The following is a 27,091-nucleotide window of genomic DNA, read 5'->3' on the forward strand; positions in this document are numbered from 1 at the left end:
TTAGAACGAATTGGATTTGAATAAGTTCCTATATTCTATTTACAAATTTGAATAATATCCAGATCCTAGGTCAAATCTTGTCCATTTGATTTGATTATTTTGAGGTAATTGTTTTCTGATCTTGCCAGTACCAGTCACACTGTCTATTTGTTAGATGACAGAACAGCAGAATGTACCAGTTAGTGATGTGAACGTGTAGTCATAAAATTAGCTGAGAAATTCAATACTGAATTGTTTCTGTATGTGTTATTCTGTATAGAAGTTCTCAAAAAGTGAATGTTTGTATAAAATCTATCTCGCTTGAGCTTGTATAGATTGCAAAAAAGGGATATTTAACAACATGGGGAGAGGCTAAAAGAGGGGGTGGCAAAAAATGCAACACTGACATGCTGATACTGCAGAGTAACAATTAACAGAGCAAATATAGTGCTGCACTACATTAACAAATCAGTAAATAATTTCCAACACCTAATCCTCCCACGTTTAAATTGGGAATGTAGCACCAACCATTTCTATTATTATTACATCAATCACAGTAACCACATAGAACATGAACAAAGTTGTTAGTTCAGTCAGGTACAGGTATTCAGTGTGCAGCTTGCACCCCATTAAAATGCAATTATCTATTAAATAACATTTAAGTGATGTTGGCTAATATTGAAGGTAATTGAAGAAATTATGAAGATAGTGATTGGCATTTATGTGAATAATGGCAGCTTTTAACCTCGGTTAGATTTTTAAAAAATAGTTGCTAATGGAAGATTTCGCATGTTTAAGTAATATCTGAAAATCATGTTCATTTTCAGTACAATATCGTGTCAAACCCCTTAGATAAATGTTTAATTTTGTTCAGCAGCGTAAGAAACAAAAGTGCAGAAAAAGTTCACCTGTGCAAGGCTATTATGTTAAAATATAACTGGTTCAACGGTTACAATGGAAAAATCACAACACCAATGTGTTCACCAAGTGTCGGGGGCTCTACAATAGTCTAGATTTGAAACAAACCAACATATAAAGAATGAAGAACAATACAGCACAGGAACAGGTCCTTTGGCCCACCAAGCCTATGCCGACGCAACACCTTTCTAAACTAAAGACTTCTTGCTTCTACATAAGACCCTTTATAAGACCCTTGTCAGACCCCACTTGGAGTACTGTGTGCAGTTCTGGTCATCTCACTACAGGAAGGATGTGGAAGCTATTGAGAGGCTGCAGAGGAGATTCACAAGGATGTTTCCTGGATTGGGAGGCATGCCTTATGAAGATAGGTTGAGGGAGCTCGGTCTCTTCTCCCTGGAGAGATGAAGGCTGAGAGGTGACCTGATAGAGGTTTATAAAATGTTGAGAGGAATAGATAGGGTGGATTCTCGGAGGCTATTTCCCGGGGCTGAAATGGTCGCTACCAGAGGACACAGGTTTAAGGTGCTGGGAAGCAAGTACAGAGGAGATGTTAGGGGTAAGCTTTTCAGTCAGAGGGTGGTGAGTGAGTGGAATCGGCTGCCGTCGGTGGTGGTAGAGGCGAACTCGCTGGGGTCTTTTAAAAGACTTCTGGATGAGTATATGGGATTTAATGGGATTGGGAGTTACAGATAGTTCTAGTGGCCATTATGGAAACATGGTTGCAGGGTGACAGGGACTGGAACTGAATGTCCAAGGGTATGAAGTGTTTAGGAAGGATAGAACATTACAGCGCAGTACAGGCCCTTCGGCCCTCGATGTTGCGCCGACCAGTGGAACCAATCTAATGACCCTCTAACCTAAACTATTCCAATGTTATCCATATGCCTATCCACAGACCATTTGAACGCCCTTAAAGTTGGCGAGTCCACAACTGCTGCAGGCAGGGCATTCCACGACCTTACTACCCTCTGAGTAAAGAACCTACCTCTGACATCCGTCCTATAATTACCACCCCTTAATTTAGAGCTATGTCCCCTTGTGTTAGCCATCACCATCCGAGGTAAAAGGCTCTCACTGTCCACCCTATCCAATCCTTTGATCATCTTGTATGCCTCAATCAGGTCACCTCGTAACCTTCTTCTCTCCAATGAAAATAACCTCAAGTCCCTCAGCCTTTCCTCATAAGACCTTCCCACCATACCAGGCAACATCCTGGTAAATCTCCTCTGCACCCTTTCCAATGCCTCCACATCTTGCGGCGACCAGAACTGTACACAACACTCCAAGTGTGGCCGCACCAGAGTTTTGTACAATTGTAACATGACCTCATGGCTCTGAAATTCAATCCCTCTACCAATAAAAGCTAACACACCATACGCCTTCTTAATAACCTTATCAACCTGGGTGCCAACTTTCAGGGAGCTATGCACATGCACCCCGAGATCTCTCTGCTTGTCAACACTACTAAGAGTCCTTCCATGAGCCCTATATTCTGTACTCCTGTTATTCTTACCAAAGTGAATCACCTCACACTTTTCCGTATTAAACTCCATCTGCCACCTCTCGGCCCGGCTCTACAGCTTATCTATGTCCCTCTGCAAACTGTAACATCCATCCTCGCTGTCTACAACTCCTCTGACTTTGATGTCATCAGCAAATTTACTAATCCATCCTTCTACACCCTCATCTAGGTCATTTATAAAAATGACAAACAGCAGTGGCCCCAAAACAGATCCTTGAGGTACACCGCTTGTAACTGCACTCCAGGTTGAATATTTCCCAGCAACTACCACCCTCTGTCCTCTATCAGCTAGCCAATTCCTGATCCAAACTGCTAAATCACCCTCAATCCCATGCATCTGCATTTTGCCTACCATGGGGATAGACGGGAGGAAAAAGGGGGTGGGGTAGCTGTGTTGATTAAGGATAATATCAGGGCAGTAGTAAGGGAAGATATAGGCTCCAAAGAGCAAAACGTGGAATCGTTGTGGGTGGAGATAAGGAATAGTAAGGGCAGGAAGACTCTGGTGGGTATGGTCTATAGGCCCCCAAATAATAACTTGGAGGTGGGGCGGGCTATAAACAAGCAAATAAATGATGTGTGCAGAAATGGAATGGCGATAATTATGAGGGATTTTAATCTGCATATTGATTGGTTGACCCAAGTCGGATGTGGTGGGCTTGAGGAAGAGTTCTTGGAATGCTGTTGGGATAGTTTCCTTGAACAGTGTGTGACGGAACCTACAAGGGAGCGAGCTATCTTAGATCTGGTGTTGTGTAACGAGGCAGGAAGAATTAGGGATCTTATTGTGAGGGATCCTCTTGGGACGAGCGATCATTGTATGGTTGAGTTTTTGATGCAGATAGAGGATGAGAAAGGAGGGTCCTGAACCTGTGTCCTCTGTTTGAACAGAGGGGAGTATGATAGGATGAGAGAGGAATTGGCAAATGTAGATTGGGGGGGCGCAGATTGGTTGGTAGGATGGCTGAGGAACAGTGGAGGATTTTTAAGGAGATCTTTTTTGGTGCTCAGCAGAAATATATTCCGATGGTAAAGAACGAATGTAGGAGAAGGGATAACCAGCTGTGGTTATCGAAGGAAATAAAGGAGAGTATTAAATTAAAAGCTGATGCGTTCAGAGTGGCTAAAAGTAGTGGGCGATTAGAAGATTGGGAAAGGTTTAAAAATCAACAAAGAATGACTAAGAAGTTGATAAAGGAAGGATAGACTATGAAGCTAAACTAGCACTAAATATAAAAAAGGACAGTAAGAGTTTATATATTTGTGAAAAAAAGAGGAGGCTGGCTAGAGTGAATGTTGGACCCTTAGAGGATGAGAGGGGTGATTTAGTGGTGGGATATGAGGAAATGGCTGAGGCCTTGAAATAAGTTTTTTGCCTCGGTCTTCACGGAGGAGGACGCAAATAGTTTGCTGAATATTAAAGATAAAAGGATGGTAGGAGTTGAGGGCCTGAATGCGATTACTGTCACCAGGGAGGTAGCGCTTGATAGACTAATGGGACTGAAGGTGGACAAGTCCCCAGGGCCGGATGGAATGCATCCCAGGGTTCTGAAGGAAATGGCAGAGGTGATAGTGGATGCCTTAGTGATTATTTACCAAAGTTCGCTGGATTCCGGGGAAGTGCTGGAAGATTGGAAAATGGCTAATGTTACGCCGCTTATTTAAAAAAGGTAGCAGACAAAAGGCAGGGAGTTATATGCTGGTTAGTTTAACGTCTGTAGTTGGAAAAATGCTTGAATCCGTCATCAAAGAAGAAATAGTGAGGCACCTAGAAAGGAATGGTTTGATAGAGCAGGCGCGGCACGGATTCGTTAAGGGAAAGTCATGTTTGACGAATTTATTGGAATTCTATGAGGATGTGACTAGTGCGGTAGACAGAGGGGAACTGGTGGATGTGGTGTTTCTAGATTATCAAAAGTTTGATAAGGTGCCTCATAAAAGGTTGCTACAGAAGGTTAGGGTGCACGGAGTTGGGGGTAATGTGTTAGCGTGGATAGAGGATTGGCTATCTAATAGGAAGCAGAGAGTTGGTATCAATGGGTGCTATTCTGATTGGTGGTTGGTGAGTAGTGGAGTACCGCAGGGATCGGTGCTGGGGCCTCAGCTATTTACCATTTATGTAGATGATCTGGAGGAGGGGGCTGAGTGTAGGGTGACGAAATTTGCTGATGACACGAAGATGAGCGGTAAAGCAAATTGCGTGGAGGGTGTGGAAAGTCTGCAGAGGGATCTGGTTAGGCTGAGCAAGTGGGTGGGGACCTGGCAGATGGAGTATAGTGTTAGCAAGTGTGAGGTTATCCACTTTGGCAGAAATAATAGTAAGAGGGATTACTATTTAAAGGGCGAAAAGCTGCAGCATGCTACGGTGCAGAGGGACCTGGGGTCCTTGTGCATGAGTCGCAAAAACCAAATCTGCAGGTGTAGCAGGTGATCAAGAAGGCGAATGGAATGCTGGCCTTTATAGCGAGGGGGATAGAATATAAAAGCAGGGAGGTCTTGCTGCAGCTGTACAGGGCACTGGTGAGGCCGCAGCTGGAGTACTGTGTGCAGTTCTGGTCGCTGCACTTGCGCAAGGATATTTTGGCCTTGGAGGGAGTGCAGAGGAGGTTCTGTAGGCTGATACCAGCGATGAGGGGGTTGGACTATGAAGAGAGACTGAATAGACTGGGTCTGTATTCGTTGGAGTTTAGAAGGATGAGGGGGATCTTATAGAGACGTACAAGATAATGAAAGGGATGGATAGGGTAGAGGCAGAGAGATTCTTCCCGCTTAGAAAGGATAGCAGGACCAGAGAGCACAGCCTCGAGATAAGGGGGGAGCAGTTTAGATCGGAGTTGAGGAGGAACTTCTTCACTCAAAGAGTGGTGAATCTCTGGAATTCTCTGCCTGTTGAAGTGGTGGAGGCTACCTCGCTAAATATATTTAAGTCACGAGTAGATACGTTTTTGACGGACAAGGGAATTAAGGGTTATGGGGAGAAAGTGGGAAAGTGGAACTGATCCACTTCAGATCAGCCATGATCTTATTGAATGGCGGGCAGGCTCGAAGGGCTAGATGGCCTACTCCTGCTCCTATTTCTTATGTTCTTATGGCCTGGTAGGTATGGATGTGATCGGTGCAACTTGTGGGCCGAAGGGCCTGTTTGTGCTGTGGTGTTCTATGTACATTTTCTGTATCCTTCTTTCCCTTCCTACTCATGTCAAGATGCCTGTTAAATGCTACTTTTGTATCTGCTTCTGCCACCACCTCTGGCAGCAGGTAATTACTGCCCTTTGTGTAAAAAAAAACAAACTTGCTCCTCATATCTCCTTTAAACTTTCTCCCTTTCATCTCAAACCTATCTCCCCAGGTAACTGACATTTCTACCTTGGGGAAAAAGACTCCGACTATCCATGCCTCTCATCGTTTTTAAAAATGCCATCAGGTCATCCCTCAGCCTCCAATGCTCAAGTGAAATCAAGTTTGTCCAATCTCTCATAGCTGACACCTCTAAACCAGACAGCATCCTGGTAAATCTTTTCTGTACCCTCTCCAAACCTTCCACATTCTTCTGGTAGCATGGCCACCAGAATTGTACGCTATATTCCAAATGTGGCCTAACTAAAGTTCTATACAACTGAACATGATTTATCAATTTTTACACTCTATACCCCAATCGATGAAGGCAAGCATGCCCATATACCTTCTTGATCACCATATCCACTTGCGTTGTCACTTTCAGGCCCTTTGGCTGGACTATTGCTCTGAAAATTTATGGGTGTCAAAGTTCACTGGAAATTGAAGGTACTTACCAATCAGGAGCTCTTCTGTCCAGAAATGTCACTTTTGAAACCTGTGATGTCACGCAGTGCAGCTCCCACAATACTTCCCAACCATGAAATTACCATTTTTCTGTGATGTCAGTGTGTCCCCGTCCAGGTCTGGCTGTCTCTATTCCCGGAAGTTGAGTTCCACGCTCTTTACTGAAGTCTCGCTTCTGTCCCTGTGCGCTCTCTCTCTGTGCTCTTTACTGAAGTTGCGCCCCTCCCTCCATGCTCTGGTACTTATTTTCAAGAAAGGTGAAAAGTAACATAGCCATTAGCATTAGAAAAATAACATAGCCACTAACTTTAGCTGGATTCAGTTTAAATTTAATTTCAATTTCACATTGTCTATTTGGAAGTTAATTTTGGCTGCATTGCTCATTCATTGAGTCCATAATTTAAATGGTTACGATGATTAAGATTTGTCTATTGGCAATGTTGAAGATGATGACTTTTTATGGATTGTTGAGTGGAAGTGAGATGTCACTGTTGGCTGTGGGTTTGCAAATGGCTAATGAACCTATCTTAGCCATTCAACCTCTCACAATGAGGACATCAGTTGTTGGCTAGTCGACGTTTTGGTGGATTGCTGGCTCAAGCAGTTCCCCTGTTTATCTCTTTTGCTGTTCTCTTGGTGGCTACCCCTGTTGGTTGGAATGTCTTAGCCATTTTCGATATGTGTAGGCATTTTGGTTGCAGTGGGGCTTATGCTTCCCATGTGCCAGTGTTAATAGAACAGATCTTCATGGAAGCTTTGAGCTCAGCTTTGAGATGTTTCCTTTGTGAATTGGCTGCTTAACGTAGCTCTGAGTCGGGCATTCTGATGACATGACCATTCCATTCCATTCCATTCCTGTCAACTTGAGGTTAACACAGTAAGAAGTCTCATAACACCAGGTTAAAGTCCAACAGGTTTATTTGATAGTAAATGCCATAAGATTTCGGAACGCAGTTCCTTCATCTGACAAAGGAACACCGTTCCGAAAGCTTGTGGCGTTTACTATCAAATAAGCCTGGCGGACTTTAACTTGGTGTTGTGAAATTTCTTGCTGTGTTTACCCCAGTCCAACGCTGGCATCTCCACATCATGATTTGAGGTTATTCAGGTCTGTTCTTTGCGTGTCTGTGACTTGGCGGATTCTCATATTTGATTTTTTTTGTCCTCGTGTTTGATTCTCGGGGTCCTTTTAGAGTCATACTTAGCACAAAGGTTGTGGTTGTTGGAGTCAGTCCTGAGGGCTGTGTGCCAGCCTCGACCATCTTCAGCTGCTTCATCAGTGACCTTCCCTCCATTACAAGGTTGAGTGTGGATGATTGCATGATGTCCCCAATACACAGCTGCTCAGATACTGAAGCAGTCCATGTCTGTATGCAGAATCAGTTGGACAATACTTGCTTGGACTAAGTTGGCAAGTAACATTTAGCCACACAAGTGAAAAAATGACTATCTTCCAGGAAGAGAGAAACTAACCACGGCCCCATGACATTCAATGACATTATCATTGCCAAATCCCCTATTATCAACATCCTGGGGGTTACCATTGACTGAAAACTGAACTGGGCTAGCCATATAAATAATGTGTTTACAGGAACAGGTCAGACAGAGGCTCTGAATTCTGTGGAGAGTAACTCATCTGCTGACTCTCCAAATTCTGTCCATCTGAGGTACAGACCAAATGGAATGCTCTCCACCTGCGACTCCAATAACATTCAAAAAGCTCAACAGCATCCAGATCAAAGCAACTCACTTGATTGGCACCTCTATAGAATTCACACTCTCAGTCACTGATGCACAGTGGCAGTGTACCATCTACAAGATGCACTGCAGCAATGCAACAAGGTTCCTTTGACATCATCTTCCAAAGCCCCCCTCACCTAAAACAACAAAGTAAATAGGTGCATGGGAACACACCATCTGCAAGTTTCCCTCCAAACCACCCACCATCCTGACTTGGGACTATGTCGCTGTTCCTTTTCTGACACTGGGTGAAAATCCTGGAACATCCTTTTTAACCGACTAAGTTGGTTAGAATTGTATTCATTGGAGTTTAGAAGAATGAGAGGGGTATTCACAAGGGATAAAAGGAGAGCTAGCTAGATGGGTGGAGAACTGGCTTGGCCATAGAAGACAGAGGGTAGCAGTGAAAGGGTCTTTTTCCAGCTGGAGGTCTGTGACTAGTGGTGTTCCTCAGGGCTCTGTATTGGGACCTCTGCTTTTGTGATATATATAAATGATTTGGAAGAAGGTGTAACTGGTGTGATCAGTAGGTTTGCGGATGACACAAACATGGCTGGACTTGCGGATAGCGATGAACATTGTCAGAGAATACAGCAGGATATAGATAGGCTGGAAAATTGGGCGGTGGAATTTAATCCAGATAAACACGAAGTGATGCATTTTGATAGAACTAATGTAGAGGGGAGCTATACAATAAATGGCAGAACCATCAGGAGTATAGACGCACAGAGGGACCTGGGTGTGCAGGTTCACAGATCCTTAAAGGTGGCAACATAGGTGGAGAAAGTGGTGAAGAAGGCATACGGCATGCTTGCCTTTATAGGACGGGGCGTAGAGTATAAAAGTTGGTGTATGATGTTGCAGCTATATAGAACATTGGTTAGGCCACATTTGGAATATTGCGTCCAGTTCTGGTTGCCACACTACCAGAAGGACGTGGAGGCTTTGGAGAAAGTACAGAAAAGGTTTACCAGGATGTTGCCTGGTATGGAGGATCTTAGCTATGAGGAGAGATTGGGTAAACTGGGGTTGTTCTCCCTGGAAAGACGGAGGATGAGGGGCAACCTAATAGAGGTATATAAGATTGTGAAGGGCATAGATAGGGTGAACAGTGGGAAATTTTTTCCCAGGTCGGAGGTGACGAACGCAAGGCGTTACAGGTTCAAGATGAGGGGGGCAAGTTTAACATGGATGCCAGAGGGACGTATTTTACAGAGAGGGTGGTGGGCGCCTGGAATGCACTGCCAGGCAAGGTGGTAGCGGCGGACATGCTGGGATTGTTTAAGACTTATCTGGATAGCCACATGAACAGACTGGGAATGGAGGGATACAAATGAACAGTCTAGTTGGAAGCATGAGCAGCACAGGCTTGGAGGGCCGGAGGGCCTGTTTCCTGTACTGTATTGTTCTTTGTTCTTTGTTATTCAGAAAGAATGTTTCTGATGGTGGGGGAGCCAAGAGCTGAGGGCCATAGTTTGAGAATAAGGGGTAAACCTTTTAGGACTGAGGTGAGGAGAAGTGAATGTGTGGAATCTTATGGAATTCAGTATCACAAAGTAGTTGAGGCCAAAAGATTGTGATTTCAAGAAGAAATTAGATATAGCTTGTGGGGCTAAAGGGATCAAGAGGAAAGCAGGATCAGGATATTAATTTTAATCAGTCATGATCAAAATGTGCCAGAAGATTGGAGGTTAGCGAATGTTGTCCCATTGTTTAAGAAGGGGAACAGAGACTTCCCTGGGAATTATAGACCGGTGAGTCTTACTTCTGTTGTGGGCAAGGTTTTAGAAAAAATTATTAGGGATAGGATTTATAGTTATTTGGAGAGTAATGAATTGATTAGAGATAGTCAGCATGGTTTTGTGGAGGGTAGGTCGTGCCTTACTAACCTTATTGAGTTTTTTGAGAAAGTGACCAAAGAGGTGGATGGGGGTAAGGCAGTTGACGTGGTATATATGGACTTTAATAAGGCGTTTGATAAGGTTCACCATGGAAGGCTTCTGCAGAAATTGCAGATGTATGGGATTGAGGGTGATTTAGGAAATTGGATCAGGAATTGGCTGGCGGATAGGAGACAGAGGGTGGTGGTTGATGGTAAGTATTCGTCATGGAGTTCAGTTACGAGTGGTGTGCCTCAGGGATCTGTTTTGGGGCCACTGCTGTTTGTAATTTTTATAAATGATCTGGATGAGGGTATAGTTGGGTGGATTAGTAAATTTGCTGATGACACCAAAGTCGGAGGTGTGGTAGATAGTGAGGAAGGGTGTCTTAGTCTATAGTCTTAGACTTGGACAAGTTGCAGAGCTGGGCCGAGAGGTGGCGGATGGAGTTTAATGTGGAAAAGTGTGAGGTAATTCACTTTGGCAGGAATAACGGATGTGTAGAGTATAGGGCTAACGGTAGGACTCTGAATAGTGTGGATGAACAGAGGGATCTAGGTGTATGTGTGCATAGATCCCTGAAAGTTGGGAATCAAGTAGATAGGGTTGTTAGGAAGGCATACGGTGTCTTGGCGTTTATTGGTAGGGGGATTGAATTTAGGAGCTGCAGCGTCATGTTGCAACTGTACAAAACTCTGGTGCGGCCGCACTTGGAGTATTGTGTGCAGTTCTGGTCCCCACATTATAGGAAGGATGTGGAGGCTTTGGAGAGGGTGCAGAGGAGGTTTACCAGGATGTTGCCTGGTATGGAGGGGAGGTCCTATGAGGAGAGACTGAGGGATTTGAGGCTGTTTTCGTTAGAAAGAAGGCGGCTACGAGGGGACCTTATTGAAACATATAAGATGATTCTCTTCTCCTTCTCCCCCTCCACCCCCCTCTTCTCCCCCTCCACCCCCCTCTTCTCCCCCTCCACCCCCCTCTTCTCCCCCTCCACCCCCCTCTTCTCCCCCTTTCCCAAGGGCAAAGTGCCTGATGCGCCTTGTGCATTGGCACTTTGCCCTTGAGTAGTGCCAAGGACCCCAGGCGGGCAATGCTCAGAGGTCACCCCCTCCTCCAAAGCCTGACCCTTGGGGGGCGGGGGGCCTTGATTGACCTTCACTCTAGCTGGGTTGGGTCGCCAGCTCCCACAAGTGGGGAGCTATACTAAACACCACTGGAGTGAATCACTCTTGGCAGCAGGGTAAACACAAGCAGGCCCAAAGATTTTGATCCCGGGCCTGCTAATGATATTTTAAAACATGCAATAATGGAGATTAGCATAATTTATGCAGCTCTGCACCAATTTCTAGCGTGGAAATCTGGCTGCTGGAGACTCACAGAGGCTATGATGTCCAGTGAGGAGCCCGCAAAATGACCTCCACTCCAGTCTCCTGGTCTGCTGTGCTACAAAAGCAGTGCAGTGGGATGGGAGAATTGCTCCCTTCTTATGACTGTGGATTCTTCAGCTCCCTGTTTGGCTTGTCAGCAGTTATCCAACCAACTTTCTTCCCATAGTTTTTCAACTATTTGTGCTGAGTGCTTTCTGCCAAAAGATTTTGAGAGGACAAAGTGGTTCTAGTGGATTTCTTTCACTAGAAGCAAATCTTCCAGCTGCTTTTCCTTCATGAAACCCAAACTGAACTACTTGGTTCTGTCAGCAAACATTCAATAAAAATTGCACAAAAAAATCTTCTAATAAAGGCTTCACCCTGAATTACTATCTGTAGCAATGTGGCATATTTGGAATAACTCAACCAGAAATGCAGGTAAATTATTTTATCTTCAACATAATTGTTTGATTCTGTAACTGATAGGAATGACTAGTATTTCTAAGATGTAGAATTGCTAGCGTTGAACTGGGGTGGGCACAGTAAATAGTCTCACGACCCCAGGTTAAAGTCCAACAGGTTTATTTGGTAGCACGAGCTTTTGGAGCACTACTCCTTCATCAGGAGAGTTGCAGGATTTATTTCACAAACAGGGCATATATAGACACAAACTCAGTCTTAACAGGTAATCAAGTCTTTAAGGTGCAGATAATGTGAGTGGAGAGAGAATTAAGCACAGGTTAAAGAGTTGTGAATTGTCTCAAGCCAGGACGGTTAGTGAGATTTTGCAGGTCCAGGCAAGTCACGGAGGTTGCAGGTAGTGTGACATGAACCCAAGATCCTGGTTGAGGCCATCCTTGTGTGCGGAACTTAGCAATCAGTTTCTGTTCGACAATTCTGCATCGTCGTGTGTCTTGAAGGCTGCCTTGGAGAACGTTTACTTGAAGGTCAGAGGCTGAATGCCTTTGACTGCTGAAGTGTTCCCCGACAGGAAGAGAACACTCCTGCTTGGTGATTGTCGAGCAGTGTCCATTCATCCATTGTTGTCTCACCAATGTACCATGTCTAAGGACATTCTTTCCTGCAGTCTATCAGGTAGACAGTGTTGGCCGTTTTGCAAAAGTATGTACCGTGTACCAGGTGGCTGGTGTTCTCATGTGAGATGATGGCATCTCTGTTGATGATCCAGCACTTCTTGCAGAGGTTGTTGTGGTTGCAGTTCTCCTAAAGTCTGGGTAGTTTGCTGCGTACAATGCTCTTTTGAGGTTGCGTGGTTGTTTGAAGCAAGTAGTGGGGGTGTGCGGATGGCATTGGCGAGATGTTCGTCTTCATCGATGATACGTTGAAGACTCCAGAGAAGATGTAGTAGTTTCTCTGCTCAAAAAACCGCACAGATCTCCTCAGAAGACAAATATGGGACGCAGTGGACAGAGTACCCTTCATCGTCCGGTACTTCCCTGGAGCGGAGCCAAGTTCTGCAAACATGAAGACAGCCTCAACTGGGATCTTAGGTTCATGTCACATTATCTGTAACCCCCACGACTTGCCTGGGTTTGCAGAATCTCACTAACTGTCCTGGCTTGAGATAATTCACACCTCTTTAACCTCTTAACCCTCTCTCCACCCACATTGTCTACACCCGTAAAGACTTGATTATCTGTTAAGAGTCTCATTTCGACCATTATCTTGTAATTGAGTTTGTATCTATGTATGTCCTGTTGTGAAACAAATCCTGCATTCACCTGAAGAAAGATCAGTGCTCTGAAAACTTGTGCTACCAAATAAACCTGTTGGACTTTAACCTGGTGTTGTGAGACTACTTATTCTATTTCTGATAGTTTTTATGATGGCCTTTTTCAGAATTGCTAGCTTATAGCTTCTTATATGTAGATAAGGATGGACACTCTCATTGTACATTTAATCTCCATTTTAAATTAAACCCAGCAGGTAAAGCGGGACAAGGGTTGCTGGATCCAGTTTAGTCGCTTCTGCTCTGCCCTCTGATTCTGGGTCTTCAACCTCAAAACAGTTCATCCACGCCCTGCATGCTTATGAATGAGTATATGGACTTATGAAAGGCCTAATAAAGCAGCCAACAATAAGTTGTTCCCACTGATTGTGGAATCTAGAACACAGGGGCACAACCTATTTGTGACTAATAAATTAAAAGAAACCTCAGAGTTGGGAGTTGATCACCCAGGACTGAGATGAAGAAGGATTTCTTCATCCAAAGGATTGTGAATCTTTGAAATTCTCTACCCCAGAGGATTGCACATGCTCCATCGTTGAACACATTTAAGGCTGAGACAGACAAAGATTTGGTCCCTTGTTGGAGCCCAAACTTTGTTGTAAATAAGAAGTTAGAAAAATGTGGATGCTCCATCCTTGAAAGATAGCATATGAGAGGGGATCTTAGAAAGGTATATAATCTGCTAATTGGAGTAATAAAGGTTAACCCTGAACGTCATTTAACACTAATTCATGATTACAGGACAAGGTATCCATGAATGCAAATTAGTTTAAAACAAAGTAGATGAGTGTAAAGAACTACTTATTGAAACAGAATAATTAGTAATTGCAGTGATCTTATGGATAAGATAATGAAGCAATAATATTTACTCAAAATAGAGCCTGATGTTGTGTTTGGGATGGGGTGGAGATTGTGGTAGGATGAAGTAGGTGGGCCAGATAGCTTCCCTCGTTTATACTTGTCTTAGCCATCTTACGTGTTGCAAGATTACTAGAGTTAAAACTGTAGGAACATAAGTTCTGTTCCATATGATGCACTATTATAGTTTTGTAACCTATTCCCAAGTGTCCAGTTATTTTTCTTCCTTTCCTGCTTCTTTTGGAACTTCAGTATTTACAATCATGTGCTCTCTTTCAGCCCAGAAGAGCTGAGGAGTAAGTATCGCTTGTATGGTGTCTCTACCATTCCAAGATAGTTAACAGACAGTGTCATTTGAGGTGGTTGGGCTTGTTTTTAAATCTGATCATCACTGAAGAAAATCAATTTTTTCTGTTAATTAACTGAGTATTTTGGGAGCTGGCAACATTTACATCAATCAAAGCTGACTTGGTACTCCCAATCTTCTGATTGGGATTTAAATGCTTCTGTCACTGACCTACCAATCCTCTTTCGATAGTGTATGATTCTGAGTTGTGGCCATGGAATCAATTAAGCATTTGCAGTTTTGTCACCTGGATGAAGGTAAAGGTCACATTGAACAAACTCTGAATGTTTTCTACGCAGTCCACTTGAACTTTGAAAAACATCCAGCAACACAATCTGAAATTTTACTTTGCTAAACTGTTTTTTAAGGTGTAATTTTAGCGACAAGACACCAGGCTGAGGTACCATTGATGAGAGGACTTACAGCTGGTGCTGGTATTCTTAGAATCCATTTGAGATGCTACTAATTTGAATGTACACAGATTTGAAATGCCAAAGCTCATGTGCACGTTTTAGAATTTTATAGCCGTTCTTAAGTTATCTTTAGCTTATCCTTGTTTAGTTCAAGGAAAAATTATGCTGATAATCTATTCCAGGCAATGTTATTTCTATTTTAAATGACAAACTTAATATATTTGTTTTGTTATGCAGATCTCAATGGAGAATGATTATCTTGGCCCACGCAGAATTGAGAGTCTGAAGAAAGAGGATTCTGATTGGCAAAGGAAAGCCCACAGGGCTGTACTATCTATACAGGATTTGACAGTGAAGTACTTTGAGATCACAGCCAAAGCACAAAAAGGTGGTGTATTGGATTCTGCATTTAGCAATAGCAGGCCCTTCGGCAGAAATACTCATGTTTAACCTGAAAGTAAATCAAATTTAAAACTGTGCAGTGCAACAGGACGTCAAAATTTTAAATGCATATTAAATGATTTTAGATATTTGGGTATGTAATACTAGAGCAATACAAACGTTGTATCCGCTGTTACAGGCAAATCATATCTACCTAAATTGGTTGAGTCTTTTCTTAAGGTAACAGAGGGGAATTGATGAGGATAACAAGAGCATAAGAAGTAGGAGTAGTCCATATTGTATGTTGAGCCTGCTCCACCATTTACTGTGATCACGGTTGATCTTTGGCTTCAACTCTTCTGCTGACTCTTCACATCCTTTGATTCCATGAGTGACCAAAAATTTGTCGGTCTCAGCCTTAAATGCGTTCAACGGTGGAGCATGTGCAACCCATGGGGTAGAGAATTTCAAAGATTCACAATCCTTTGAATGAAGAAATCTTTCTTCATCTCAGTCCTGGGTAATCAACCCCCAACTCTGGGGTTTTTTTAATTAGTCACAGGTAGGTTGTGCCACATCCAGTGGGAGCAGCTTATTAGACCTTTCATAATTCCATGTGTTTCAATGAGATCACCTTGCACTCTTCTAAACTTCATAGACTATAGACTCAATTTACTCAAGTTTCTCAGCCCAGTGACCATTTTAACAAACCTGCACTGTATCACCACCAATGCAAGTATATAATACAATGCAAGTAAGTATTCTCATTCTTCAATCCCTTTGAAATAAAGGCTAATATGCCATTTATTTCCTAATTGCATGCTGCACCTTCATGTTAACTTTGTTTCCTTATAAGAGTATACCTAATTCCCTTTGAACATCTACATTTATAAATTTCACACCTTTAAGAAAATATTTTGGTTTTCTATTCTTGCAACCAAAGTGAATAACTTCCTCACATAAGAAATGGAGCAGCAATAGTCATTTGATTAACTATTCAGCTAAATAATGGCTGATCTGAATGGCCTTAACTCCACTTTCTTGTTTTTTAAAAATTCTTTCATGGGATGAGGACGTTGTTGGCATCCACTTAGTGCCCATCCCTAGTTGTCCTCGAACTGAGTGGCTTGTTAGGCCATTTCGAGGGGGCATCTAAAGTTAACCACACTGCTGTGGATCTGGAGTCATATATAAGCCAGATCGGATAAAGATGGCATTTTTCTTTTCCTGAAGCTCATCAGTGAAATAGATGTTTTGTTTTACTATTGACAATGATTTTATTGTCACCATTAGACTTTTAAATCCAGAAAAAACTCTAAAAGAGTTGAGTCGATGGTTAAAAAGAAAAAGGAGGCTTATGTTCGGATGAGATTTGAGGGCTCAGGTAGTGCACTAGAAAGCTTTAGATTGGCTAGGAGGGAGTTGAAGAGTGAGTTAAGAAGGGCTAAAAGAGGACATGAGAAGACTTTGGCTGATAGGATTAAGGAGAATCCTAAGGCGTTCTATAGGTATGTCAGGAACAGAAGGTTGGTCAGGGCAAGATTAGGGCCAGTTACAGACAGCAGAGGGAAGTTGTGTGTGGAACCGGAGGAGATTGGAGAAGCATTGAACCAATATTTCTCTTCGGTGTTCACGCAGGGGGACATGAATATAGCTGAGGAGGACACTGGGTTGCAGGGGTGTAAAATAGACAGTATTACGGTTGATAAGGGGGATGTGCTGGATATTCTTGAGGGGCTGAAAATAGATAAGTCCCCTGGTCCGGATGGGATCTACCCTAGGATTCTCTGGGAGGCTAGAGAGGTGATTGCAGAGCCTCTGGCTCTGATCTTCAGGTCGTCATTGGTCTCTGGTGTAGTCCCGGAGGATTGGAGGATAGCGAATGTTGTCCCATTGTTTAAGAAGGGGAACAGAGACTTTGCCGGGAATTATAGACCGGTGAGTCTTACTTCTGTTGTGGGCAAGGTTTTAGAAAAAATTATTAGGGATAGGATTTATAGTTATTTGGAGTGTAATGAATTGATTAGAAATAGTCAGCATGGTTTTGTAGCGGGTAGGTCGTGCCTTACTAACCTTATTGAGTTTTTTGAGAAGGTGACCAAAGAGGTGGATGGGGGCAAGGCAGTTGACGTGGTATATATGGATTTTAGTAAGGCGTTTGATAAGGTTCACCATGGTAGGCTTCTGCAGAAAATGCAGATATATGGGATTGTGGGTAATCTAGGAAGTTGGATCAGGAATTGGCTATCAGATAGGAGACACAGGGTGGTGGTTGATGGTAAATATTCATCATGGAGTTCGGTTACGAGTGGTGTGCCTCAGGGATCTGTTTTGGGGCCACTGCTGTTTGTAATCTTTATTAATGATCTGGATGAGGGTATAGTTGGGTGGATTAGTAAATTTGCTGATGACACCAAAGTCGGAGGTGTGGTAGATTGTGAGGAAGGGTGTCATAGTCTGCAGGGAGACTTAGATAGGTTGCAGAGCTGGGCCGAGAGGTGGCAGATGGAATTTAATGCGGAGAAGTGTGAGGTAATTCACTTTGGTAGGAGCAACAGATGTGTCGAGTATAGGGCTAACGGGAGGACTTTGAATAGTGTGGATGAACAGAGGGATCTAGTTGTATGTGTACATAGATCCCTGAAAGTTGGGAATCAAGTAGATAAGGTTGTTAAGAAGGCGTACGGTGTCTTGGCGTTTATTGGCAGGGGGATTGAATTTAGGAATCGCAGCGTCATGTTGCAACTGTACACTACTCTGGTGCGGCCGCACTTGGAGTACTGTGTGCAGTTCTGGTCCCCACATTACAAGAAGGATGTGGAGGCTTTGGAGAGGGTGCAGAGGAGGTTTACTAGGATGTTGCCTGGTATGGTGGGGAGGTCCTATGAGGAGAGACTGAGGGATTTAGGGTTGTTTTCGTTGGAAAGAAGGCGGCTAAGAGGGGATCTTATTGAAACATATAAGATGATTAGAGGTTTAGATAGGGTGGATAGTGATAGCCTTTTTCCTCGGATGGAGAAAGCTAGCACGAGGGGGCATGGCTTTAAATTAAGGGGGGGTAGCTACAGGACGGATGTCAGGGGTAGGTTCTTTACCCAGCGGGTGGTGAGGGATTGGAATGCCCTGCCTGCTGCAGTTGTAAATGCGCCTAGTTTGGGGGCGTTTAAGAGATCTATGGATAGGTTTATGGACGAAAAGGGATTGGCATAGGCTAGTGGGTCATTGTTTTTGTAACTGGTCGGCGCAACATCGTGGGCCGAAGGGCCTGTTCTGCGCTGTAATGTTCTATGTTCTATGTTCTATATAGAAACCACATCTGGAGCACTGCATACAGTATTGATCTCCTTATTTAAAGAAAGATGTAAATGCATTTGAAGCAGTTCAATAGACTAATGCATATACTGCACTAATATCTGGAAAAAGGTATTAGACAGACTTCTATTTGCTGGAGCTTAGAAGAGTAAGAGGTGATTAGATTGGAACATATCCCGAGGGATGTGGACAAGGTGAATATGAAGAGGATGTTTCCTCTGGAAAAATCTAGAGCTTGGGGTCACTGTTGAAAAATATGCAGTCATCTGTTTGAGAGATGAGAATTTTTTCTGAGGGCTGGGAGTCCAGAGCTCTCTTCCTTGAAAGGCGATGGAATCAAAGTCTTTGAATACTTTTAAGGCAGATTTAGATGGCTCTTAATGAACAAGCAGGTGAAAGTTTTTAGGGGGAAGGTGAAAATGTTCCACCTCTTTACATTAAAATTAAATGTTCCATTAGCTTTGCTAATTATCGTACCTGCATGTTAGTATTTTCTGCTTATGTACAAGGATACATGATCCCTCTATATAGTAGCATTCTGTAGTCTCTCACCATTTAAATAATATGTTTTTCTATTCTTCCCATCAAAATGGACAACCTCCCATTACTCCATACTCGTATCATAGAATCCTTATATTGCTAAAGGAGGACACTTAGCCCATCGAACCTGCACCAACGACAATCCCGCCAAGGCACTATCCCCATAACCCCACGTATTTACCCCGCTAATCTACACACAGATTCCCTCCACTGAATAGAATGGACCTAGCCTTTCCTTAGCTACCCTCTTCCTTTTATATATGCATAAAAAGCCTTGGGATTCTCCTTAATCCTACCTGCTAAGGACATTTCATGGCCCCTTTTTGCCCTCCTAAGACCCTGTTTAAGGTCTTTCCTGCTATCTTTGTATTCCTCAAGAGCCTTATCCGTTTTCAATTTCCTGCAATTTATGTATGCCACCTCCTTCTTTTTCTGTAAGCTCACAACCTCTCTTGTTATCCAGGGTTTCCAAATCTTGCAGTCTTTATCCTTACTTGTCCTGAATTGTTAACAACTGCCTTTTAAAAGACTCACATATGGGATGTGAATTTGCTCTCAAACAGCAGCCCCCAGTCTACGTTTTCTGCCTAGTACCATTCTTTCTCTCTCTCTCTCTCTCTCTCTCTCTCCCCCCCCCCACTACTATAATCTTTTCTACAAGTATCTTGTAACTTAAAGAATTGTGATCACCGTTTCTACAACTGGTCTCCCACTGCGACATCAATCACCTGCCTGGGCTTGTTAACCAGAACCAGGTTTAAGGTAGCCCAACTCCGAAAGGGGCTATCTACATAATTGCCTCGAAGCACTTTTGGACACACTGAACAAATTCTGCCCCACCCAAGCCCCTGGCATTAAAGGAATCCCAGTATATGTTGGGGAAGGTAAAATCACCCATCACTATGACTCTGTTGTTTTTACATCTGTCTGTAATCTTCACCTCATGCTGGCTGTTGGGTGGTCTGTAGTATAACCCCAACTGTGTGATTGCATCACTCCTTTTCCTGAGTTCTACCTACATGGCCTCACTACTTCATCCCACCAAGGTATTGTCCCTCTGTATTGCTGTGATATTCTTCCTAATCAGTAAAGCAACACTCCAACCTCTTTTTTGTCACCCTCTCTATCTTGCTTGAAGCACCTAAATCTTGGAATGCTAAGCTGCCTGTCCTGCCTTTCTTTCATCTAAGTCTCCGTAATTACCACAACATCATAATTCCATGTAGTAATCCAAGCTTTAAGTTCATCCAACTTAACTGATATATCCCTTGCGTTAAAGCAAGCACACATAGCAACATAGAAGATAGGAGCAGGAGGAGGCCATTTGGCCCTTCAAGCCTGCTGCTCCATTCAATACAATCATGGCTGATGATCCAACTCAATAGCCTAATCCTGCTTTTTTCCCCATAACCATTGATCCCATTTGCTCCAAGTGCTAGATCTAGTTGCCTCTCGAATAAATTCAATGTTTTGGCATCAACTACTTCCTGTGGTAATGAATTCCATAGGCTCACCACTCCTTGGGTGAGGAAATGTCTCCTCACCTCCATCCTAAATAGTCTACTCTGAATCCTCAGATTGTGACTCTGCTTGCCAATTCGAAAAGTAGCCATTAATTCCTACTCTTTGTTTCCTCTGTCAAACAGTTTTTTTATCATCTCAATACACTTCCTCCAATTCCATGCGCTTTAATCTTACACGATAACCTCTTGTGTGGGACTCTGTCAAACGCTTGCTGAAAGTCCAAATACATCACTTGATTGGCTGTCCCGTGTCAACTCTACTGGTTACATCGTCATAGAATTCCAACAGGTTTGTCAAGCTTGATTTCCCCTTCATAAATCCGTGCTCACTCTGTCTGATCCTGCCACTGCTTTCTAAATGCTCTGCTATAAAGTCCTTGATAATGGATTTGAGAATTTTCCCCACTACCGATGTTAAGCTTTACTGGTTTATTAATCCCTGTTTTCTCTCTACCTCCCTTTTTGAATATTGGAGTGACATTCACTACCCTCTAATCTGCAGGGACTGTTCCAGAGTCTATAGAATCCTGGAAGATGACCACCAATGCATCCACTATTTTTAGAGCCATTTCTTTAAGTACTCTGGGATGTAGATTATCCGGCACCTCAGGCCATCTGTCCTGTCATCTTTTGTATACACAGTGTTTTATTTCCTGACTGGACTAATTCACTGAGTTCTCCACAGTCTCTGTACTCTGCACTGTTGCCTTTTATGAATTTTGCCTTTGGTTTCTCTGCCTACCACTTTTCCCCTTACTGCCTTTTGTTTCTGTCCCCCTTTACTTCCCTCTGATGTCCTGCATCGGTTCTCATCCCCCTGCCACAGTAGTTTAAATTCTTCCCAACAGCACCAGCAAACACTCCCCCCAGGACGTTGGCCCCAGTCCTGCCCAAATACAGATGTTCCAATTTGTACTGGTCCCATCTATTCCCCAGAACTGGTTCCAATGTCCCAGGAATTTTAATCCTCCCTCTCGCACCATCCCTCAAGTCATATATTCATCTTAGCTATTCCGACATTCTTACTCTGACTAACACATGGTACTTCTAGCAATTCTGAGATTACTGAGGTCCTGCTTTTTTGTTTAACTCCTAACTGCCTAAATTCAGCTTGTAGGATGTCATCCCATTTTTTTACCTATATCGTTGGTGTCTGTGCACCACAACAGCTGGCCAGAATGCCCTGCATAAGAATTAGAATAGACTTGTACAAACTTGACTTTGAATGTTTGCTATCACACAATTTTTTTTATTGCTTAATTGGTCAACCTAAGAAGAATGTTTCTTAGAGGTTCTGTCAGTGCACTTGGGAGGTTTTGTGGCTGGAAGAGTTCGATCTGAGATCACAAAAATAGCTTGGGTTTTTTGCAGGTTCAGTTGAGTGGATTGAGCTATCCTTGTATCCAGCACCCAACTGATGTACATCCAAAACACAAGATGGCCCCCTAGCATAGCTACAGAGGTACAACAGATAGTAAGATTTTTTTTCAGTACTTCAACAGTAAGACAGCAGTCATAAGTGATAACCATAAAGGGATGAATGCGGACTAGAAACAGAATCAGTCAGAGATATGTTTAAATGATTTCTTGGTCCAGTAATATTATAAGAAGATTGAAGAATGTGTCACTTTCAGGTCCTCAGCCCATCCAAGTACATTTTGCAGCCAATTAATATTTTTAAGGTACAAACACTTGTGTAGATAAATGTGCATTCACTTTGCATGTTTCATTAGCAGTGGGACTTCTGATAATATTTATTGGAGGATTAATGTTGGCCAGGATGCCAGAAGATACCCATTTGTTATCTCTGAATGGTAGTTGGGAGTTTATATGTGCGCTGAAGCAGGCAGATGTTGCATTGGTTTAACATCAGTTTGAAAAATGGTGCTTATTAATTGCTGTTTTCCTCTTGCCTTTAAATTTGTCATCATCACACCTCTCCTCAGAAAACCAACCCTTGACTCCACTGTCTTTGCAAACTGCTGTTCCATCTCCAACCTCCATTTGCTGTCCCAAGTCCTTGAGCATGTCACTTCTCAAAACTGTTCCCATCATTCCCAGAACTCCATCTTTGAATCTCTCCAATCAAATTTCTGTCCCACTGCAATACCAAAACAGTCTTATTAAAGTAACAAATAACTGTCCCACCTCATTCTTCTCTTCCTACCTGTTGCCTTTGACCACACTGTCTCCATCCAATTAATTTGCTGTTCTCCAGCTGAACAGAGCTGGTCTCGTACGGTTCCATTTTTATTTATGTAATCCAACTCTAACCCTGTAATCTTCTGCAGCCCCACAGCTCTCCAAGATACCTACACTCGTCTAATTCTGGCCTCTTGTGAATTTTCAATTATAATTGCTCTATCATGGGAGGCTTTGCCGAGGCCCCAAGCTCTGAAAATTCCTTCTTGTATCTCTCCACCTTTCTACTTTTTCTCCTTTAAAACAATTGTTAACACGTATCTCTTTGATCAAGCTTTTGGTGATCTGACCTCCTATCTCCTTATGTGACTTAGTGTTGTACTGTTTTATAATGCTTTTGTGAAATACTAGAAACGTGGTATTACATTAAAGCTGTCAAATAAATATGCTCTTGTTATGTCACTGGCATGCGTTCATGCTCACTTAAAAATAAAAATGTACTGAAGTTCTAAAGTAGGTTTTAAACCCCACTACCTTCTGATTCAGAGTTGGAAGTGTGGTACTGAGCCAAGATGACGTTTGTATTCGAAAGAGAAAAACATAATGGGTGGAATTTTACGAGATTTTTTCCTCAGTACCCAGCTGACAAGAAAATGGGAGAGTTGCGATTCTGTTTTTTGGACGAGTTTTCTCTCCCAATCTTATGCAACCTGTCTTTGAAATTTTGGACTAGAGACAGTGGACGGGGCTTAACTCACCAGACAGCCAGCAGTTCAGATTAGAGCCACAAACTGCGCATGTGCAGAAAAGGCAAAAAATAAAGCAGCTGTCTTGGCAGAACCTGCCCAGGCCAGATGTAGAGTCACCCCCCCCCCCCCCCCCCCCCACCGTTGACACCAGAGTCCTCCTCAACATTAAGAACATAAGAAATAGGAGCAGGAGTAGGCCATCTAGCCCCTCGAGCCTGCCCTGCCATTCAACAAGATCATGGCTGATCTGTCGTGTCTCAGTTCCACATTCCCACCCTCTCCCCATAACCCTTAATCCCCTTGCCTATCAAAAACCTGTCAACCCGCGTCTTAAAAATATTGAGCGAGGCAGCCTCCACCACTTCGACAGGCAGAGAATTCCGGAGATTCACCACCCTTTGAGTGAAGAAGTTCCTCCTCAACTCCGTTCTAAACCGCCCCCCCTTTATCTTGAGGCTGTGCCCTCTAGTCCTACTGTCCTTTCTGAGTGGGAAGAGCCTCTCCACCTCTATCCTATCCATCCCATTCAACATCTTATATGTCTCAATGAGATCTCCCCTCATTCTTCTAAACTCTAACGAGTGCAAGCCTAGTTTATTCAGCCTCTCCTCATTGTTCAACCCCCTCAACTCCGGAATCAGCCTAGTAAACCTCCTCTGCACTCCCTCCAAGGCCAAAATATCCTTGTGTAAGTGCGGCGACCAAAACTGCACACAGTACTCCAGCTGCGGCCTCACCAGTGCCCTATACAGCTGCAGCAAGACCTCCCTACTTTTATATTCAATCCCCCTCACTACTGACCCCTTACTACCAGCACCACCACCCTCCCTTGACCTACCTGCACATGGCTCCCTCATCACCTCCTGGCCCTGATGACTGCCTAATGTGACCCCCTCTTTTTCCTGTCCCCGATCATCATAGAGAGACAAATTCTTTCCCTGCTCTGCAAGTGCTGACTTGGCTTCCATGCCATGGTAACAAGGCAAACTTAACTAAGTTTGCTGGAATACTCTAATGGGCATGTGACCTGCCCAAACTGCCTGCAGCTGATTTGCCCTAACAAAGGACAGCTCCATAAAAACCCCAAGGATGGACAAACAGGCAGGCAGTGCAGGAAGAAATAGCCTCCAGGAAGTCAGCAGCCAGATTTTTGGAATCTGACTTGGCCAGGTTGCTGGAGGCAAAGTGGGATACCCTCTTCACCCGAGCAGGATGTCATCCCGGGGAAGCAATGGAAAAGCAGCCTGGGAGGCTGTAGCTGCATGTGTTGGTGCCAGGGGAACTGGGAAGCGGTGCCAAAAAACAATGAATGACTTAATCCAGGCCGCAAGGGTGTGTGTTTAGCTCATCTAGCATCTTTTCTATAAATAACTCGCAGATATCCCCACTCCCAGCACCCTGGCCCCCAAGGTGCTTCCCCCCCGCCCCCGTCTCCAGAGTATCAGAATGCTTGCTGTCTGAGGGCTACACCCTGCTACCCTGCTGGACTTGTGCCATAAGGTTTTTCCTGGCTCCTCCTGTCCCCACAGGAGAAGAATGCCCATAACTGCCAGGGGAGGGCGGAGATGGTGATGAGGCTGGCATCTGTGTCGTCTTCATCTTTGAAAAGCAGGTGCTGGAGCTTGCCGGAGAAGAGGGGATGCAGATGCTCACTTTTAGACTCCAGCCTGACCATGCTGTCACTTATCTGCGTCCCTGACCCTTGTTGTCACCAGTGCCTGGGTGGTGTTGCTCTTTGTTGCTGTCATCTCCCAGCGACACTTCATGTTCTCCTTCTCAAGAAGGTCTCGTCACTGCTGTGCCAGGTTGTACAAGGCCATCACACCACCACAATGCGGAAAGAAATTGGAGGCCATATTGTAGTGCCCCACCAGGTACTTGAATCGCATCATGAGGAGCCCTATGCACTGCTGCACTGAAGTGGCAATATGGGCTTCATTATATCGGGTCTCCACCTCAGTCTCAGGCCCCTGCAGAGGCATCATCAGCCAAGTCCAAAAGGGGTACCTCATGTCCCCCATGAACCATCTCTGGGCTCCTCCTCAAAAACCTCCAGGACATCAGAACTGCTCAATACAAAGCTGTCATGCATGCTGCCAGGGTGTTTGATGCAGACATGCATAATGTTGAGCTGATGGTCACACACCAATTGCACATTTATTGAATGGAAGCCCTTTCTACTCATGAATCTTCCTGGATTCTTGACCAGAGCCTTGAGGGTGACCTGAGTTCAGTGTATAGCTCGTGCACATTTGGCATCCCCACGATGGCTGCAAATTCTGCAGCCTGGCCTTCCCACCGGGCCTGTCCAGGTCAGATTTGATATACAGGCCAGCCCGGGCATACAGGGCATCTGTGACGTCCTTCACATACTTTGTGGATGGATGATTGTGAAATGTCACAAAGGTCTCCACTGGTGGTCTGGAAGACCCAGTGGCGTTAAAGTGTAAGGCAACTGTCACTTTCACAGCTACTGTGAGTGGGTACAACCTCATCTCCTCCTGCGAGTGATAAGGCCTGGATCTTCTCTGCCCTCAATTCATCCTCCTGCTCCTCCTCCTCAGCTCCAGCAGCAACCAATGCAAGATCAGTGGGTTGCATTGCAGAAGCCATCTTGTCAGTCTGAATGCGAAGGTGAAAGTTGGGAGAAGGGGTGTGACCGATGGAGAGGGTAAAGAACTCTGCTCGCCCCTAGCCCAGCAACACACACTGCCCATTCCCTCCCTACAGCTTCCAGAATGGCAACACAGCCCCTACTCACAGACACACACCCAGAAGGGTCAGCGTTTTGACCTGACCTCCACTTTGAGGTTGGACCCAATGAGCAACAACTGTCCAAACGTGTGCACTGCCCGCCCCCCCCCTCCAAATGCAACATGGCCACCACTAAACAACCCCCTCTGTGCATCTGAGCAGTTTGAACACAGAGACTTACCTCCTTGCTCATCCTCACTGATCAAGAGCCAGAATCTGACTTTTATAGATGAAGTGTTTTTGGAATCGATCCGACTGCGGCGAATGAGGTTATAAAGGCAGGTGAGCAGGGATGATTGGGAGTGAAGCTCATTAATGGCACTATGATGAATGTAAAAACATGTAAGTTGACGTCTTGCCCATTTTGGGCGGGCTGCCAATTGCACTGATTTTTTTTTCTGTGGTAAGATGGGAATGGACACAAAAACAGATGCTATTCCCACTAGCCACTTTATGCCTGATTTTTACAATATTTTCCCATCGTAAAACGGGTGCAACAAGTACGCAAAATTCCACCCAGCATCTTCTATGGTTAGCCCCGGCTGCTTGAATATTAGTTTATTAACATAATACACTACCATTACCAAAGGAGTCTAGAAAGTAACATTATAGAGGCCAGTAGGATAGTTCATAGTAGAGTAGAAGTAAATCCAGAAAATGACCTTAAACTGTAGGAGGATAAAGTGACAGGGTAAGGCATACCTCAAAGATAATGCTAGTTCATCGAGGCTTGCCGCCTTGCTTTACCCTTAATGTGGAGTGGTGACCCTCAAGCTATATAACCAATTGTCTATCTTATGGAGAGGGAAACGCCTATGGTCCTTTGTGAATTATGGCTAATTACCAATAACTAATTACAAAAGCAATCAACAATTTGAATGTGTTGTTCTGTGCACTCATGAAAAACTATTTCAGAAAATAAATGTCAACACATTCACCATTTTTCTCTTGCGCAGAGATTGGTATTGGGATTGAATAGACTGGGTCTGTACTCATTGGAGTTTAGAAGGCTGAGGGGGGATCTTATAGAGACATATAAGATAATGAAGGGGCTAGATAGGGTAGAGGTAGAGAGATTCTTTCCACTTAGAAAGAATAGCAGAACTAGAGGAC

The 27,091-nt window shown here is 43.9% G+C and overlaps 1 protein-coding gene across 1 annotated transcript in view; it reads left to right on the top strand.

Annotated features, from left to right (window-relative positions):
• jmy (junction mediating and regulatory protein, p53 cofactor) overlaps positions 1–27,091 on the top strand; it is a 93,194-nt gene that overhangs the window by 33,298 nt on the left and 32,805 nt on the right. Inside the window, exon 3 of the mRNA XM_080189345.1 lies at positions 14,815–14,965. Coding sequence (XP_080045471.1) covers positions 14,815–14,965 — 151 coding nt within the window. The remainder of the gene's footprint in view (positions 1–14,814; positions 14,966–27,091) is intronic.

Source organism: Carcharhinus amblyrhynchos, chromosome 5, assembly GCF_965287045.1.
Source record: "Carcharhinus amblyrhynchos chromosome 5, sCarAmb.v2.hapA, whole genome shotgun sequence".
NCBI lineage: Eukaryota > Metazoa > Chordata > Chondrichthyes > Carcharhiniformes > Carcharhinidae > Carcharhinus > Carcharhinus amblyrhynchos.